At 42.7% G+C, this 15,892-nt stretch overlaps 1 protein-coding gene across 7 annotated transcripts in view; it reads left to right on the top strand.

Moving 5' to 3' along the window:
- Positions 1-15,141, top strand: part of SFMBT2 (Scm like with four mbt domains 2) — a 271,301-nt gene extending 256,160 nt beyond the window's left edge. For all 7 annotated transcript variants that reach the window (XM_037845421.1, XM_037845416.1, XM_037845418.1 and 4 more), the window contains one exon: positions 10,389-15,141. In XM_037845421.1, the coding sequence (XP_037701349.1) occupies positions 10,389-10,529 (141 nt within the window). In that variant the 3' untranslated portion in view covers positions 10,530-15,141. The remainder of the gene's footprint in view (positions 1-10,388) is intronic.
- The last annotated feature ends 751 nt before the right edge of the window (positions 15,142-15,892 follow it).

Below are 15,892 nucleotides of genomic sequence, written 5' to 3'. Positions count from 1 at the left end.
ACATCCAAAAGGCAGGTTTGGAACACAACCTTCTATACTAGTCTAAAGTCTTGTTTTGTTTTGTTTTCACACTCAAAGGTCCAGTTTTAACTGTGAATCATTTATCAGTTGGGCCTGTCATAGAAGAAAGAACAGAGCTTTTCCCTCTTGGGTACCAAGTCCGGAAAAGAATTCAAGACCATTTCTTCCATGAAAGCCTGAGAAGCTCATCTGTCTGTATCTCAGACAGAATTGTCAGTAGTAAGCAAGAAAGTAAAAACAAAGCTGATTTGAGAAAGAGGCAGAAATACTACATCCTGTAGAATACAGAAATACTGCGTACATATAGGAAGACTATATACTGAGTCTTCTTGACTGTACTCTATACCCAACATTATCTTATAAAGTTTTATGCCTTCGTACGTTACGACTTCTAAGTAACGAAACACTACAAGCACAGTATCACTCCTAGAATCGAGCAGGGGGCAAGCCCCTTCCTCCAGACATCAGCTAAAAGCCTGGGTCTACAAACTTATTTCTCTTACAAGAGAGACAAATAGATAGGCTTTAATTACTAATAGTCTTGTTCATAGTTCCTTTTAAATCTCGCATTAGGCAGTTCCACCTGTCACAATAAAAGGCTGTTGCCCGCTGGGCTGTCTGAAGTGAGTGGCCACTTGAATGCTTTTCTGTGCAATCAGACCTTCAGTTACTAATTTTTACTAATTTGGTCTACTGTCTTTTAGCTCAGATGCCGTCCCTCCGGGCGTTATATGGAATTTTAAATGAACTAGAAGGTACTCAGAGGCTTTTTTACTCACCAGTGTGTTGGAGAAATCACAGTGCATGGAATGATAATAGCTATGCACGTTCACTTCTCTAGATGTTATAAATTCAGAGGCTATTATAATCACCAGGAGCATTTGTAAAAATTACAGAACTTTCCATTAGCAGGATAGATGCTTTTTAATTCTGACGTATTATGGCAACTGCTTAAAAAATCTGTACTCTAGTCGTCTAATGCTGCAAACATTACAGTAGGCAGTAAACTCCACAGTCTGTAACTAGAAAAATACAAAAGTTTTAATGATAGTTTACAAGTTTAGTGCAGATTCAGATTCGTCCTTCCCCTTTCTACATCTACAGACCTCACTGCCTCCATTAAGGAACTGCCAGGTCTTCAACTGAACTCGATCAAAATAAACTTAATTTTATCTGTACCAAGTATAACTTTAATGTTGTGTATTTTATCCTAGTTCATTACTTAAAAATGAGTAGTCCACTTATGGTAATTCTTGTTTTAATATAACAAGGGATATGCAAGTAATTCTGAATTAGGAGCATGCTTGTAAAAATTAATGCAACTTTGAGGTCTGGTGTGTTGTCTACATAATCCTTAAAAAAATAATAATTTCTTTTTTCAAACCAAGACAAAGGCTTCCTGTGAGGGATTGTAGGATAGAATTCATCCCTCATTCCTTGACTTCTGGCTTATCTTGCCTGCCCAGTGTGGCTTCCATTCTCCCATCTCTCCCTCCCCTGTCTTGAGAACGTGGATCGGACGTCGATTTCATCCTGTCTGCAGCCCGAGGAGTCAGGGCTTAGCCCTGTGGCTCCACCATTATTATTCTGGTATCATCAAACCACACCACAGTTTTCCCTCACCATCGACAATCCAGTAGTCATGTTGGTGAATCTAGTGCCTTTCAAGAGGCAACATAAACCCTTGGTGCCTAAAAGTCAGAGACATCATTTTCTCTTTGGTATCGTTTTCTTGTCAAAATGATCCTACTCAGGCATTCTTTTGTCTCATTTAGGGAAAATGGAAGATGAGTTGAGAACCCAGAGGGGGCAACCATTTTCCCTTAGATGGCTCAAATATGACAAACAGCATTTCCACCTCCTCCCACCTCAACTACCAGCTTTTGGGGTTCGCTAATTCTTCCCCAATAAAAAGCGGGGTGAAAGGTCCCTATAACCAATCACGGGAGTTCACCTTTGTCCCCGCCCCCCTGCCCCTAAGCTACATCTCCCTGCAAATAGGAGTTTCTTTGCAGACACACTTGAGTTCTTGTTTTCTCCTCAGTCGTTCGTCCCAGATGTTCAAGGGTTGCACGAGGGATAGGGCAAGACCTCAGGACTTGCGTAAGCCAGCCCTGAAAGAGAAAACGTTCAAAGATGTGGGTCAAGGCACCCATCCATCCCAGGCTGCCCCCACTTGAAATTTGTCTCCGTGTCCCTGGCACCTCCTGGCACGTGGGCTCTTCCCCGAGCCCCACATGCTGCCTCCAGACCCACTTCGCTGTTAAACTTTCGAGGATTCACCTTTGCTGCTGGCTGGGCAGAAAGGGGGAGCCTGGTGAGCACCCCCCATTTACTTTTCTCTTTACGAAGCCTGAGGTGAGGGTGGGTGAGTATACCTTGGAGCAGGGGACGGGCTGCTCTGTTGAGGGTCACGGGGTGCCCCTGAGAGAACCCTGGTCACCATTCAGTTGCTTTTCCGTCCAGCCTGAGGCACTCTCTGTCTCTGGACATCCTCCTCCATGAATCCGTAAATTCTCAGGGAATTTTTACCAGGAGGGATGTCCAAGAAGTAATCAGAACACCTTTGTCCTCTGCGCCCAGCTTCCTCCTATGTTCAGTAAGGGCGCAAGGGACAGAGTGATGTTGAACTTAGACTTGCCCTCGAGTCTAGTTGTGATTCAAAATAATTGGCAAAATACTTCTGAGCTTCTTTTTCTAACCCTGAATGGGGAGCGGCATGGCATGTCGATGGTTTATTTATTCCATGGCTGGTTTGTAAGGCAAGAAACATGTGAATATATATGCTGTCCTCAAAAACCTTTGTGTTTTCATACACAGGTATTGACCCTCTCTCTTTTGGGAAAACTATGCCTCCCTTATTGTGAAGGTAGCTGCATATTTAAAAAAATGAATGAATGCAGTTATTTGGGACATTCTGTGTTGAAGGTCCCAAATACCTTTTATGAAAGCTTATTGTGGAATCAGTTTATGATTTTTTTTTTTCTGGATCGAATATTTTTTCTTTTGAAGCAACCAAAACCAAAAACAGGGATTGGTTTGAATAGCATAACTTAAGGAATGCACACCCCAGTAGCCTAGTGTTTAGCTCATTATACCTCACTATTTGTTAAGATAATTCTGTATAACTGAAACTAAAGTTTGACGGTCCTTCTATAACCTGCACCCTTTCTAGAGTAAAACATAAAAACTAATGGTATGTATCAGGCATTTGGAATTTGCTTGTTAGGGTTTTTTGTTTGTTTGTTTTTGCTCCCTTTAGATAAAGCCATTCTAAATTCTCTAGTTAAAGCACATTCTTAAATTGCCAACCTAGCTTGTGATGGAAATGTATTGGCCTTTGTAAAAATCCTGATGCCTCCCTGAGTCTAACCCTTTTAATAATTCTCATCCACAGTTTCCAAAATAGAAGTTTCAAATATATACAGTGTAGTCGAGTAGAGAAAAGTTCTTCATGCTGGAAACCCCAGTCCTAGGAAATCATGAGGAAGCTCACTGATGCCCGGGTTGTGTTAATCCCTGCCTCAAATGCTGCTTCCACACCTCCCATCCGTTCCTTATTCTTGCTCTTCAATCCATCAACCATTATTTGAGCATTTTCTTATGTGCTTGCAATGGGGCTAGGTGCTGGGGTGAGGGGGGTTGGGGAGTAAGACAAGACAGTCTGATGATTCTTTTCCTCCAGGTCTAGAGAGTACTGATAATTCAGGCCCTTATTTTCCTTTAACCTTTTATGTGTAAGACGTCTCTTCATTTCAAGAAGAAGTTACAGATGTCTCTGTGTGCAGGGCACTTTGTTAAAAGCTGCCTGAGTACAAAGGTAGATAAGATGGCCCACGAATTCTGAATGCTTACAGTCAAATGGAGTGAAAGATGGATGGACAATAGGCAGCAACACATCAATGAATAAAATGGTGGTATAATCAGTGAAGGGGAGGATGGAGGTTTAAGCTGAGAAGTCAGGGAAGAGATAGCATTGAATCAGACCTAAGACAGTGATGCTACTTGTAGCAGGCCTGGGAAGCCGCCTGCAGCTCAGCAAAAGCAGGAGCGAGGTGGAGGGTCTTTGCAGAATGGTGAGCAAAGTGGGGTTAGAGCTGTGGGCCCAGAGCAGGTGGTGGGCTGGGAAGTGGGAAGGGTGGGCCTGAGCTAGAGGTGTGGGACCTGTGGCAGATGGTAAATCATGACACAGATCAAAACACCGTTATCTTTCCAAAAGATAGCAAGGATGACGTGCCCCAGAAGAGACCAAATTCTCCAAATCTCCCCCTCCCATTTTGAAACATAATTAGGCAGTTTTAGTGCTTAGTCTGGAGACCTAACTTTATTCTAATATTTTACGACATCTCTTCACTTAGGGAATCTTTGCGTGTCTGTTGTGTGCCACACCCTGCCAGACACTGGCAAACGTAGCTTATGTGTCCCCATAGTCATCCTTCAGTCTTTAAATGAGCCTGGAATTTGACAGCCCCAGCCTCTGGAGTAGTGACAACACAGTTCCTTCTAGCATCCCAAGATCAAGTGCATCTCAACAGGAACAGTTTATTGAAGTGAGCCAAACTCTCAGCGTATGGAAACCCCAGTGCCTTCCTGGGTGACTTAAAGCTCTGCAGCCTTCCCCGGGATAACCACTTGGGCTGCATAGAAGGATTTTGTGACCTTAAAGCTCTATAAACACCACATTCGCTTTCAGCGTCTGTTCCACAGAGCCTGCCCTGTGGGGCGCAAGAGCCCTGGTACAGTTTAGAAAAGACTGAAAGTGAGGTGGCCTTTTCTGGGAAGTTTGGATTTGGAGATTTGGAGACTGTCTATTAACCCTCACCACTGGATGCAAGTTTTTATTTTGAGTGTATTAGCAGCTTAATATAGTTAACCTCATCGTCTTTATTTCTTCCACTGTGAGAGTGCCATCAGGTATGAGGATTCTCTGGGAGCCAAGGAGCTGCTAGAAAGGGGCTCCTCCCTGGACCGGTTTTGCCCCCCTGACGGGCAGCAGGTGCACCACGGAGCCGCAGGCCACCATGCATAGCCTCAGACGGCAGCCCCAGACCGGGGAGGCCCTTTTCTTGCTCTCCCACATCCACCTGTTTCCAGATTTTCTCTCACCCTTCCCTTTAATCCATCTGTTGACTTTTCTTAAGTTTATCTAGGCCAGTTCTACCCATTCATTCATTCATTCATTCAACAGATGTTTCCTGAGCCCCTGCTAGGTGCCAAGCAGGCATTTTTCTAGGTACTGAGGATAGAGCAGCAAACCAACCAGACAAAAACCCTTGTCCTCACGGACGTGCCTTCTTTGGAGCCAATTAAAATGCAGGACCTCTGTGAAGCCTTCACTGAGCTTCCCCATTCCCACCCCAGTCGAACCTCTTTAGCTCTTTCTTCCCCTGCCAAGGTGTTGCAGTGTGTGTGTGTCCTCCTTCTCGTCTGGTGTTCCGGTCTGGTAATGCTTCCATTATGCAAAACACCGGATGTGGATTGGCTTTTATAAAGAGGGTTTATTTGGTCACAAAGTTACAGTCTGAAGGCCATGAAATTGTCCAATTGGAAGGCATCAACACAAGTATACCTCCACCAAAGGAAGGCCATTGGCGTCTGGAAAACTTCTGTTAGCTCGGAAGGCACGTGGCTGGCATCTGCTGGTCCTGGGTTGTGTTCCAGCTCCTCTCGCAGCTCCTGTGCGTTCTTCAAAATGTTGCTTTTGGGGCATTTGTCCTCTCTTAGCTTCTCCAGAGCAGAGTGTCGGCAAAGTCTGCTTTCAATGGCCATCTCCAAAGTGTCTCTCTTGGCTGCGACTGCTCTGAGCTCCTTCTGTCTGAGCTCTTATATATGACTCTAGTGATTAAATCAAGACCCACACTGAATGTGGGTCACATCTCCATGGAAACAACCTAATCCAAAGATTGCAACCTAATCAGTACTAACACATCTGCCCCCACAAGAGTGCATTAAAGAACATGGCGTTTTGAGGGACATAATACATCCAAACCAGCACAGTTGGAGAAGGAGGGAACCATCTCTTAGGGGTTTTTGTCTCTCTAGCATCTACTCTAGTGTCTGCCATCCAGATAATCTAATAAATATTTTGCAAATAATTGAAAACAGCTTCCGGAAGCCTGGTACCTCATCAGAAACTAAGATTTTATTTCAAAAGGGATCCTACCTCCTCCTGCCTCTTTCATGTCAGAAAATATAGATACCTAGAAGCATTTCAGAAAGAAAGCCAATAAGAAATACTGATTTACTTGCAAGCTGTGAATGCATTAAAATGTTTTTTTTTAATTGAGAAATAATTCATACATACCAAAGAGTGAATCTAACATTTGTAGCTATGGAGCAAGTAAAATGAACACCTGTGAAAGCCACTACCCAAGATAAAAGTTAGAAGACTGTGATAACACTATATCCATCAAAGGGCATGTTCTGTTCTGTTTCCCTCTCTGTTTCTGTCAGAGGTACACGCTATTGTGAATTTCATGTTTATTGTACCCCTGGTTGGTTTTCTCTTATATACTTTTATGTAGTGACGCCAAAATGTTTCCCAGAGTAGTGTTCCAATTTACATGTCCACCAGTAGTGTAGGAGACATTACACTTGGTATTGTCAGACTTCTTGATGTTTATGGGTATAAAATTACATTTTATTGTGGGTTTAATTTGCATTTCCCTGAGTCCTAATGAGGTTGGACATTTTTATTTCTTTTGTGAAATAGTACTCATGTCTTTAGCCTATTTTTTAATAGTTTGTCTTTTTGTTATTGATTTGTAGGAGTTCTTTACATATTATGGGTACTACAGCAAACCTTTGTCAGTTATGCATGTTGCAAACTTTTTCCCCCAGTTTATGTTGGTTTATCCATATTATGGTGCTTTTCAGTGAATCCCACAGATAGTACTCCAGTTCTGGCCAGTGATTTCTCTCAAATGTCTCAATCTTATTACCTCCTAAAAAATCTTACCTTCAGCCTCTCATATCTTCCCCACACTTCCTCCCAATTCATTGTCATACATTGTGACCGGTGCTAGCTTTCAGAAGTACAAATCTGATAATGTCACCCTCCCAGCCTAACATCATGTAATGACTTCTTATTACTTACCTCAGAATAAGTGCCAAGAACTTGAACCTGGCTGTTGAAGCCCATCTTTCCTGTAATATCTCACCACTTTCCTTAAACGCCGTGCTCCAGCAAACTGCTTGTGTTCCCTAAATCCATCCTCACCTGAATAATCCCTGCTGGTCCCTTCAGCCTCAGTTCAGGCACCATCTGACATCTGAAGCCTTCCTCAATTCCTGTGAGGTGGGCTTGGTTCCTCCTCTATGGTCCACGGCTCCGTGACCATGGCCCTCGGGTCACACTGTCTCCCTGTGTCCTGATAGACTGTGTACTCGTCTGCCTCCCTTCAGATTCCGAGTCTCTTGGGAGGGAATCTTTGTTTTGTTCGATGTGACATCCGCAGAGGCCATCAGTGTGCCTAGCACTCGTTAGATGCTGTAAATGCTTGCTGAGCAGGTAAACGAGTGGCCTTCCACACTGGAAGAGGTGCATTCATATGTCACCCACCTTCACTGAAATGGTGCGTAGGGAAAGGCCTCTATAAATGCTTTAGAGCTGATTTTCAGTCGGAGTTGAATCTGTGTATCTTCAATGGCCATCGCAACTGAGGGTTAAGAGTTGAGCTACAACCTCCCCCAGGTTTAATATCATAAAACCGTAATTCCAGTTCCCGTGCTGTCTCTAGCTTTATGATCTTAGGTAGGTGAGCTAGCTTTTCTGGACATGAATTTCCAGCTCCCCAAAATAAGTTTCAGTTTTCTTCTATCCCGTTCTGTTTTGTTCATTGAACATGATGGCTAAGCCACCTGTGCCTAGTTTTATGACATCAGCTCACTGCCTACTTGCAATGTATGTTTTTGAGGCCTGTGATATTTAGAAGATTTTGCGCACTAAGCCCGTCCCCTCTCTGTCCACTTTTGCTGTAATATATATTTAGTTGACTCTGAAACAGGAGTCAGCTGATAGTTCCAGGCCAGCTGGTACCATTGTTTGCTCCCTGACCTTGAGCAAAAACTTCTTATATTTCTGTACCTCCAATTCCCACTTATGGCAATCAGTCTTACAGGTATCGTCTAAAAGAACGTAAAATAACATGTAAATGCATTATAGTAAAAGGAAAAGATGAGATAAATATAACACGAAAATTTCATTGGCAGTTTTTTCAGTTTATCCCTTACTTTCTGTATGCATACAAGACTCATCCGTTTATTTTGAGGTCTGTTATGGTCAAATTTGAGTCTTGGTTGGGACATGACTTATAGTTGCATATGTCATCCTTAGCACTCCTCTGTAACTTAAAAATAATGAATTGCACTTGCATTGATCCTTCTTATGTTAATGCTTAATTTATATTCCTCCTGTACTTACTAGAGAACATTAGCACATCAAGGTGGCTTTTGAAACTGATCATATGCCTGCTGTTTACACATGTCTTCCCAGGGCTAGCATTTATGCACATTTTGTGTTTTGTGTGTTTTTTTCGTTTTTTTTTTTCTTCTTTTTCTTTTTCTTTTTTTCTTCAGATGTCTTCCAGACAGCTAAACAAACCATTCATTTCTTTAAGAAAAATTTATCCTTGTGTAAAATCATTGCTGAGTGATGTCTAGGACACATGCCCATGGGAAGCTGCGTGCTTCTTGAGCTTTCATGGCTTCTGACCTCCCTTGGCATAATCCATCTTCTGGTGGCAGACATTTCTGATATGCTGGGTTTAATTTCTTCTCCACCTCTCCCACTGCCTTTTAGCCCCACCTTGGGCGTACACACTCTTTGAGCCTCAGCTATTTCCTCTGGAATACAAAGGCTGTCTTGTTACATAGGAAGAGGGTTGCAGTTAAACACAGTACTCAACCAAGCTACACTTTGGCATCTGCACAAATGAACCAGATTGTTATGGGAAGCAAGCTGGTAAAGAGTCAGAGATGTCTAGTGAAATGGTCTTGAAGCTTTGGGGAGAGACTTTCTTCTTTGTGCAACAAATTCGATTTAAAAAATCATTTAGTGAATGTCTTCACTTTGTGGGACACTGTGCAGAAATGGCTACATATATAGACAGACAGGGGAAGCAGGCCTGTATGCAGGTAGGGCCCTACTCTGGGTGAGGTATGTGTTTGTATGTAGTTGTGTGTGCATGTGTGTGTCTGGATGCAAGTGTTTTCCTCTATGGAAAACTAGGCTGTGTAGCTGGTATAGATGACTTGAGCCTCTTCTCCCCCATCCTGATGGTGAAATGTCAGGCTTTGGCAGGGAGCTAAGGAAGCTTCTTTTTTCTTAGTAGAGAGCCCTTTTCTAGTGCTCAAATTACATCACAGCACTCACCACAGCACAGGAGAGACTGGGCCTGAGAACCCGTCTCCCAGTAAGGCCAGCCCTTGGCTGATGGGTGATGAACTTGAAAAAGAATTTCTGCAGCCACCACGTCTCCCAGCACTGTGTGCTCACCATGTAGGCATGTGAATTTCGGAGCAGCCAAGATCATATTAGCAAAAAGATGTTATTCTCACTAATATGAATTAACTATAATGAGCAAATTTTGTGAGTTAAATTCAAGAATACAGATTATCAGGAGATAGAAAGAAGGTACAGATTGGGCAGTTGATGCTTAACAAGTACAGAATGTTTAATAAGGTTGATTGTAAGTATTCGGAAATGGAGAGCACGATACTGTGTGATGGTAGCACAGTACTGTAAGTATAATTAACAAAGCTGAGTATGAATATGGTTGAAAGAGGAAGGCTAGAGTTGTGTACGTCACCAGAAGGAAAGCTAGAGGATAAAAACTGGGACTGTATAACTTAGCAAAACCCAGAGTGGACAATGATGGTGGTTAATTACATAAATACAAGAAAGTTCTTGCATAAACCAGAAAAAACATGCATTACTATTCCAAGGTATTAATAGTAGGGTGGTATATGGGAAAAAATACAATTAATACAAACTAAGGTCTATAGCTCACAATAATAATGTTTCGTTAATTGTATCAAGGCTAAATGTCAATAATAGGACGGTATAAGGGATTTTTTTTTTTTTTTGGAAGAAATGAGAATGTTTCCATATTGCTTATGGTGGTGAATGTGCAACTATGTGATTATACCAAAAGCCATTGATTGAACACTTAGGATGGATTTTATGGTGTGTGAATAAAACTTTAAAAAAACATTATCAACAGGAAGACAAGACAGCCAGGCAACGCATTGATAACTCTGGCGGCCGTCTCCACCATTGGCTGGAGCAGGACCCAGCTCAGTAGGATAAATGCAGTTTTCTCTTGGTGCATCCTGCCTCCTCTCTAATCTGGTTTTATTTCCCACAGGACATCGATGGGCAGGCGTTGCTCCTCCTGACTCTTCCCACGGTGCAGGAGTGCATGGAGCTGAAGCTGGGACCCGCTATCAAGTTGTGCCATCAGATCGAGAGAGTGAAGGTGGCTTTCTACGCCCAATATGCCAACTGACTCTTGTTCTCATACGCTGGCCCCTTAGAGCGATGCAGTGAAAGCTTTCAGGACCATGACTTTTTATTTCTTTCCGGGATATGTGAAATGGTACACCACCACCGAAAAGTGACAAGACCAAGTCCTCCTCTACACCAGCCTGTTCTGCTCTTTCTATCTTTTTCAAGCACACCCAGGTACCACGGCAGAACCTTCTGGAGAGTTTTAAGTTCTGTTTCAGGCCCTGCCATAATATGGATGAGCTTACATGTTGTTTATCCACATCTCGCCTCGCCACCACCCCAAACCAGGCAGCTTCCCCTGAACAGGGTCCACGCTCCTTTGAAAACCAAAGTGGAGCTGGTGTCTTCGCAAATGGGACCGCAGAGGATACCTTGCTGGTAGCTTTTGCCATAACCATTCTCAGGCACATTTATCAATGCTTCTTTCACATTGATACACTTGTGACTGAGGTCCAGGGACCTGTGCTGCCACTGCAATTTGATCTTGGTGGTAACTCATTTCTCAAACACAGCTGTAGGGGATGTTTCCAGATGTAGTTATGAAAAGCTGAGCTAGCCCTGCATCCTCTGCCAGCGGTGCCTTTTAGGAGGTAGGGGGAGGGAAGGCCGGCCAGCAACTCATTATAGTGAGACTGTTTTTCTTGAGGCATCGAAGTCTTAGAAAGTCTGTAGAGACAAGTTCTATTCTCAGTCTTTTATAGAACCTCTGATACCTCTCACATTTTAGTTTGTCACCAGATCATAGAGAGTCTCCTTTAGTCACCCAAGAAATGCGGAATTGCATGTTGAAGGGGAAGCTTAGTTTCAGAGAGCAAGACTGTGAAGAGACTGGGGAAAGCTTTTCATGAATGAGCTTCACCCCCTTAGAGGAAGGCCGGCATGAGGTCACCACGGGGGACCTCCTGTGCCCAGCGTTTGTGCATTTCCGCTCTGACAGGCCATGGATACCGTGCGTGATGAGGTCGTGTTCCTGGTGGGATGCGGCGTAGCTAGAACCAGGCTCAGTGAGCAAGCCCCGGTTTTCTTATCCCGGCTTTGCTAATGACTAGCGCCATGACTTGAGGTCATTCTCAGTCTTCTTGGGGACTCCGTTCCTGTCAAACGACAGGTTTGAACACTTAAGAGTGTGGCTGTGAGCATATGCCTCCTCTCCCTCACCTTCATCCAGATTGGCCAAAATGAGGAAAAGAAAAGAAACGAGAAAGAAGTGTGCTATATTTTGCTTTCGCTCTGTAGTTCCTGAAGCTCATTCTGGCTTTGAGATTGGCTTACAGAATGTCTTGGGCATTGTTCCTTTAGTCACTTAAAGCTGTTTGCAGGAGCTCTGTGGCCCTGAGACGTGGCTGCTCTTTGGAACCAAGCACTTCATCTGGGTATTCACATAAGTGATTCAGTGTATTTGGTCAGACCCAGATGCTTCCAAATGGACTACCGCATCCCTGTTTATGGTGGGGCCATTATCTGTCAAACTACCGCTAACCTTTCTTAGTATTCTGTAGCTGTTACAGATGAACATGGAAAGCAAATACTTTGTGGTTGAGACTTTTTAGTCTCCCCTGTAGCAAATTTCTCCAGTCGAGTTTTAAACCTTTGGCAGGTGGGGAAAGAGCAATCTCTGAAACACTGTTAGCACGCAGCATTTTGAGGGAGGAAATGGACTTGGCGATTCAGGGTTAGTTTGCAGTCATATCTTTCTGCTAATCTAAAGTCTTGACCCCTTCTCAGTTTCCCATCCCTGCCTTCTCAGGCACGTGCTTTTGGCCTTAAGTGCTCAATGTTGTGGAGTTAAATTTTGTCAGATGATCGGAAAACGTATCCATTTCAAGATTGTTGGCATTTTCTGTGCGCTCCCTCCTTGATGATCATTCACTGTGACCTTTTCAAGCTGAGCTATTTCTGCTGCATTTGAAACAGGGATGACAGAAATCATTGGCTACCATGGGGCATAGGATTTCCAGGGCGAATATCGCCTTCTCGTGCCCTTTCAAGTCATGGCATGGAGGGGGAGGGGCTATGTGGGAGAAGGTGGACCGACTGAGTGGGACCCCCACCCCGAGGGGCTGAGGGCTCCCACCGGGATCCTCAGGCAGGACACGGCCACCATGGCTGGGTGGGGCCAAGGCCCAAGGCTCCTTTTTCTGCAGACCTGAAGAGTTGTCTCTTGCTTCTCCCTGCGTGACACCACGCACTTCAGCTTCAGCCTTGCGAGTGCCTGGAGAGGAGAGGAGGCAGCTTGCCTGGCTCTGGGGTGTCACGATGGAGATCATCCATGCGCTCTCCCCAGCCCTTCTGGAGAGCCAAGAAATATTTTAGGACCAAGCCCTTGCTTCTCCTCTGAGTATTGCAAATGTCCTCCTGAACTTGGATCTTTGAGTGGTTCCAGGATCTTGGGTGTACTTCACCACGTCAGCAGCGATCCTGTTGCAACAGAATCCGAAGGTTGTGTCCGTTTCTGAAGGATTCTCCTCTCACCACCTTCTGTCTTAGAAGAGCAGCCCAGCCGTCCTCCAAGAGGCATTTTGCTGGGTTGTGTCCTTGTCTCTTAGGAGAGAAAAATTAATTTTACATATGTACCCCAATAATCACCACAGCCCCTGGGCCAACCGTTTCTTGGTCTAAATACTCTAACAAGCGGCACCCCCACCATGTCGTCCCCGGACGTCACAATTTCTTCTCTGTCTCTCTTAATTTGGGACCAAACTCCTCTCTTCTAGGCCCCTGGGTCTTGTGTAATCAGAACACTCATTACCTCCGAGAACTGGCCAGGAAGTGTGGTTTTTCCCTCTCCCGGCCAAGTAGACATTTTGCAGCCTGTACAGTGTGTATTAACTTGGGAAGCAGAAATGCCACCTTTCCTTTAAATAACTATCGCTCATTCCCTCCCTAAACCTAAAGGAACTTGTTTCAGCCCCTGACCTCTTGATTCCAGTTGTGTGCTGTGTTGTAAAAATATTCTACATGCAGAAAACATGAACAGAAAAGCCTAAAAGAGCAGGGCACCACTGGCATTACAGAAGAAATTCTTTGCCTTCAAAAGAAGCAAACAAAACAAACATCAGTTTCCTCCATCACGGAGTTTCATAGCATGGAGGATTCGTCTGCTACTTTTTAAATTGGGTTCCTTTGATTTAAATTAGATTCACACAGTGTTCGAGCTGTGCAGCTATTTGTTTGCTTTACCTTATTTGATCATATTTGAAAGATCATTTCCTGTGTCCGCTTTGATTTCTTCCTCAGTAAATTAAAATGATTCAAACCGAACACTGCCACATCTGATCCTTACTTCAATCTCGAGAAGGTTGATTTTGATCAGCCTTTTGAAGACTCATCTCAGTTTCCTGATTTCACTCATAGAATGTTGTGTGTTATATTAGGCAAGTTCTGGGATTTGTCTTTTATCTTATACCTTTTTCTGAGAGCTATTATTCCCTTAGTTTTGGAAGCACTAGGGGTTTTCATGCTTATTTTTTAGAACACCCACTTATATTTATTTCTGTATATAGAACTAAAACAATAGTGTTAAAATCTATGTTGTGGTTTGAGCATTGGAGCTGCTTATTGGCTAAGATGGTGAACCTGGGTTCCACTCACTCTGTTCTGTCTTTAGAAAGCTGTGATTAAATGTGCAATTATTTGAAGGATAAAATAGTGAATTATGATATCTGTAGTCTTGAAGAGGAAACCATTGGAGAGACATACATACTCCTAATGTCTCTTTGGTGCAATAATTAAATAGGAAAGGCAAGTTGTATTGGCAGACACTGCAGTTTAAAGATTCCCTTATTCACTGTTCTCTCTGTTGCAGAGTTTTCTGAAAATGACTTTACCCCCTTTTACTTGGAGTTTTTAAGTTGGTTTATTCTTATAACTTTTATCACTAGAGTTGGTTAACAATAGGTATCAAAAAAATGACATGATAAAATCAAATTGTGCTATTTTTGACTCACTCAATTTACCTAAATACTATAAATGCTGAGATGTGATGCTGCCTTTGTATTTGGATTAAATTTCTCTCTTGTTTAAATGATAAATAATGCCAACAATTTTCTGAGCTGTTGTCTTTCCATCTTAATGATTTTGTGGCAAAATGGCTGTGATTTGGCACCAGTGCGTGAGCCATGTCTTTTAACCAAGGCTGAACAGTCCTTCTCACAGGCTGAAGAGATGCATTGGAGAAAGAGTAATGTTCTAGGACAATTGTGTTCTGAAAATCATCTTCCGATGGGAAATTTGAGACAAATGTTTTAAATAACAGAAGAAATAATTAGCTCATTTGTTGTTCAGAAGGGGAGCTGGCATGATATCTAGAAGCATAAACTGTCCCTAGTTGCAATTGTCGAAAGCCCTTTTGCATTCCAGTTTGAATAGGTTGTATTGAAATTTGACTCATATCTTGTGTACATTTTGGTGCGTAAAAGGGAAAGTTGGTGTTTTTACTTTTGAAATTTGCAGGACGAAGGGCATGTTATTAGTTTGCTGTAAGATTGTATTCTGTATATATGTTTTCATGTAAATAAATGAAAATCTATATCAGAGTTATATTTTAATTTTTATTCTAAATGAAAAGAAAACCCTTTTTACTTGAAAAAAAATTGTAAGCCACATTGTTAATAAAGTAAAAAAATTCTGTGATGGTGTTTGCATCTTTGTTTTGAAGGTTATTAAATAATGTTTTTGGGGTTAACATAGGGTTATTTTGTTCTGGGGTTTGTTTGTTTGTTTGTTTTTAGCCATGCACTAAAAGCATATGTTTATGGGCTTTTCATAACCATTCCTGTCAAAGTTCTGTGGGACCTTTCACAGTAACTGGAACTTTCTACACAAGGAACTTGGATTTCTTCTTTTTTGTAGGCAAAATGTCACTATATTCTCATATGATCACATCTAGCCTCTCCGTGTTCAATCATTTTAGTAAGTCTGTGATTGATTACCTGGTACTTTAGCAGGACTGCATCTGTGAGAATGGAGATTAAGTCGCTGTACTGTGTTTACATTGATCACTTCCTTTTAAGTATCACAAATAGGCATTAAGCATCCAAGATGAAAGAGGAAAAGCTAACTTCTGCCTCCCTGCTTCTTGGCTGGGACCTTCTCATACACTGGAAATGCTCCTTTCCCCTGTCCCACGGCAGCCTCCAGTATGTTACGTAGGGACAGAGGAGATGAAAAGAGAATAAAAGATCTTCAGGTAAAGTTGAGGGGCAGGAGTGCAGAATAATTTCTCCTGGCTTTGAAGCCGGGCAGTCTCAAGTATCCAATATCACTGTAAATACATTCTTTTGCCCTACTGGTAATCAAGTTCTGGGATAGGAGTTGTTGTGTTTTGTTTTTGTTTTTAATCATGGAATTTTTTTTCTAGTA

This window comes from Choloepus didactylus, chromosome 8, assembly GCF_015220235.1.
Source record: "Choloepus didactylus isolate mChoDid1 chromosome 8, mChoDid1.pri, whole genome shotgun sequence".
In the NCBI taxonomy this organism is placed as follows: domain Eukaryota; kingdom Metazoa; phylum Chordata; class Mammalia; order Pilosa; family Megalonychidae; genus Choloepus; species Choloepus didactylus.
Note: the sequence above shows the minus strand (reverse complement) of the source record. Positions and strands in the feature narration are given on the sequence as shown.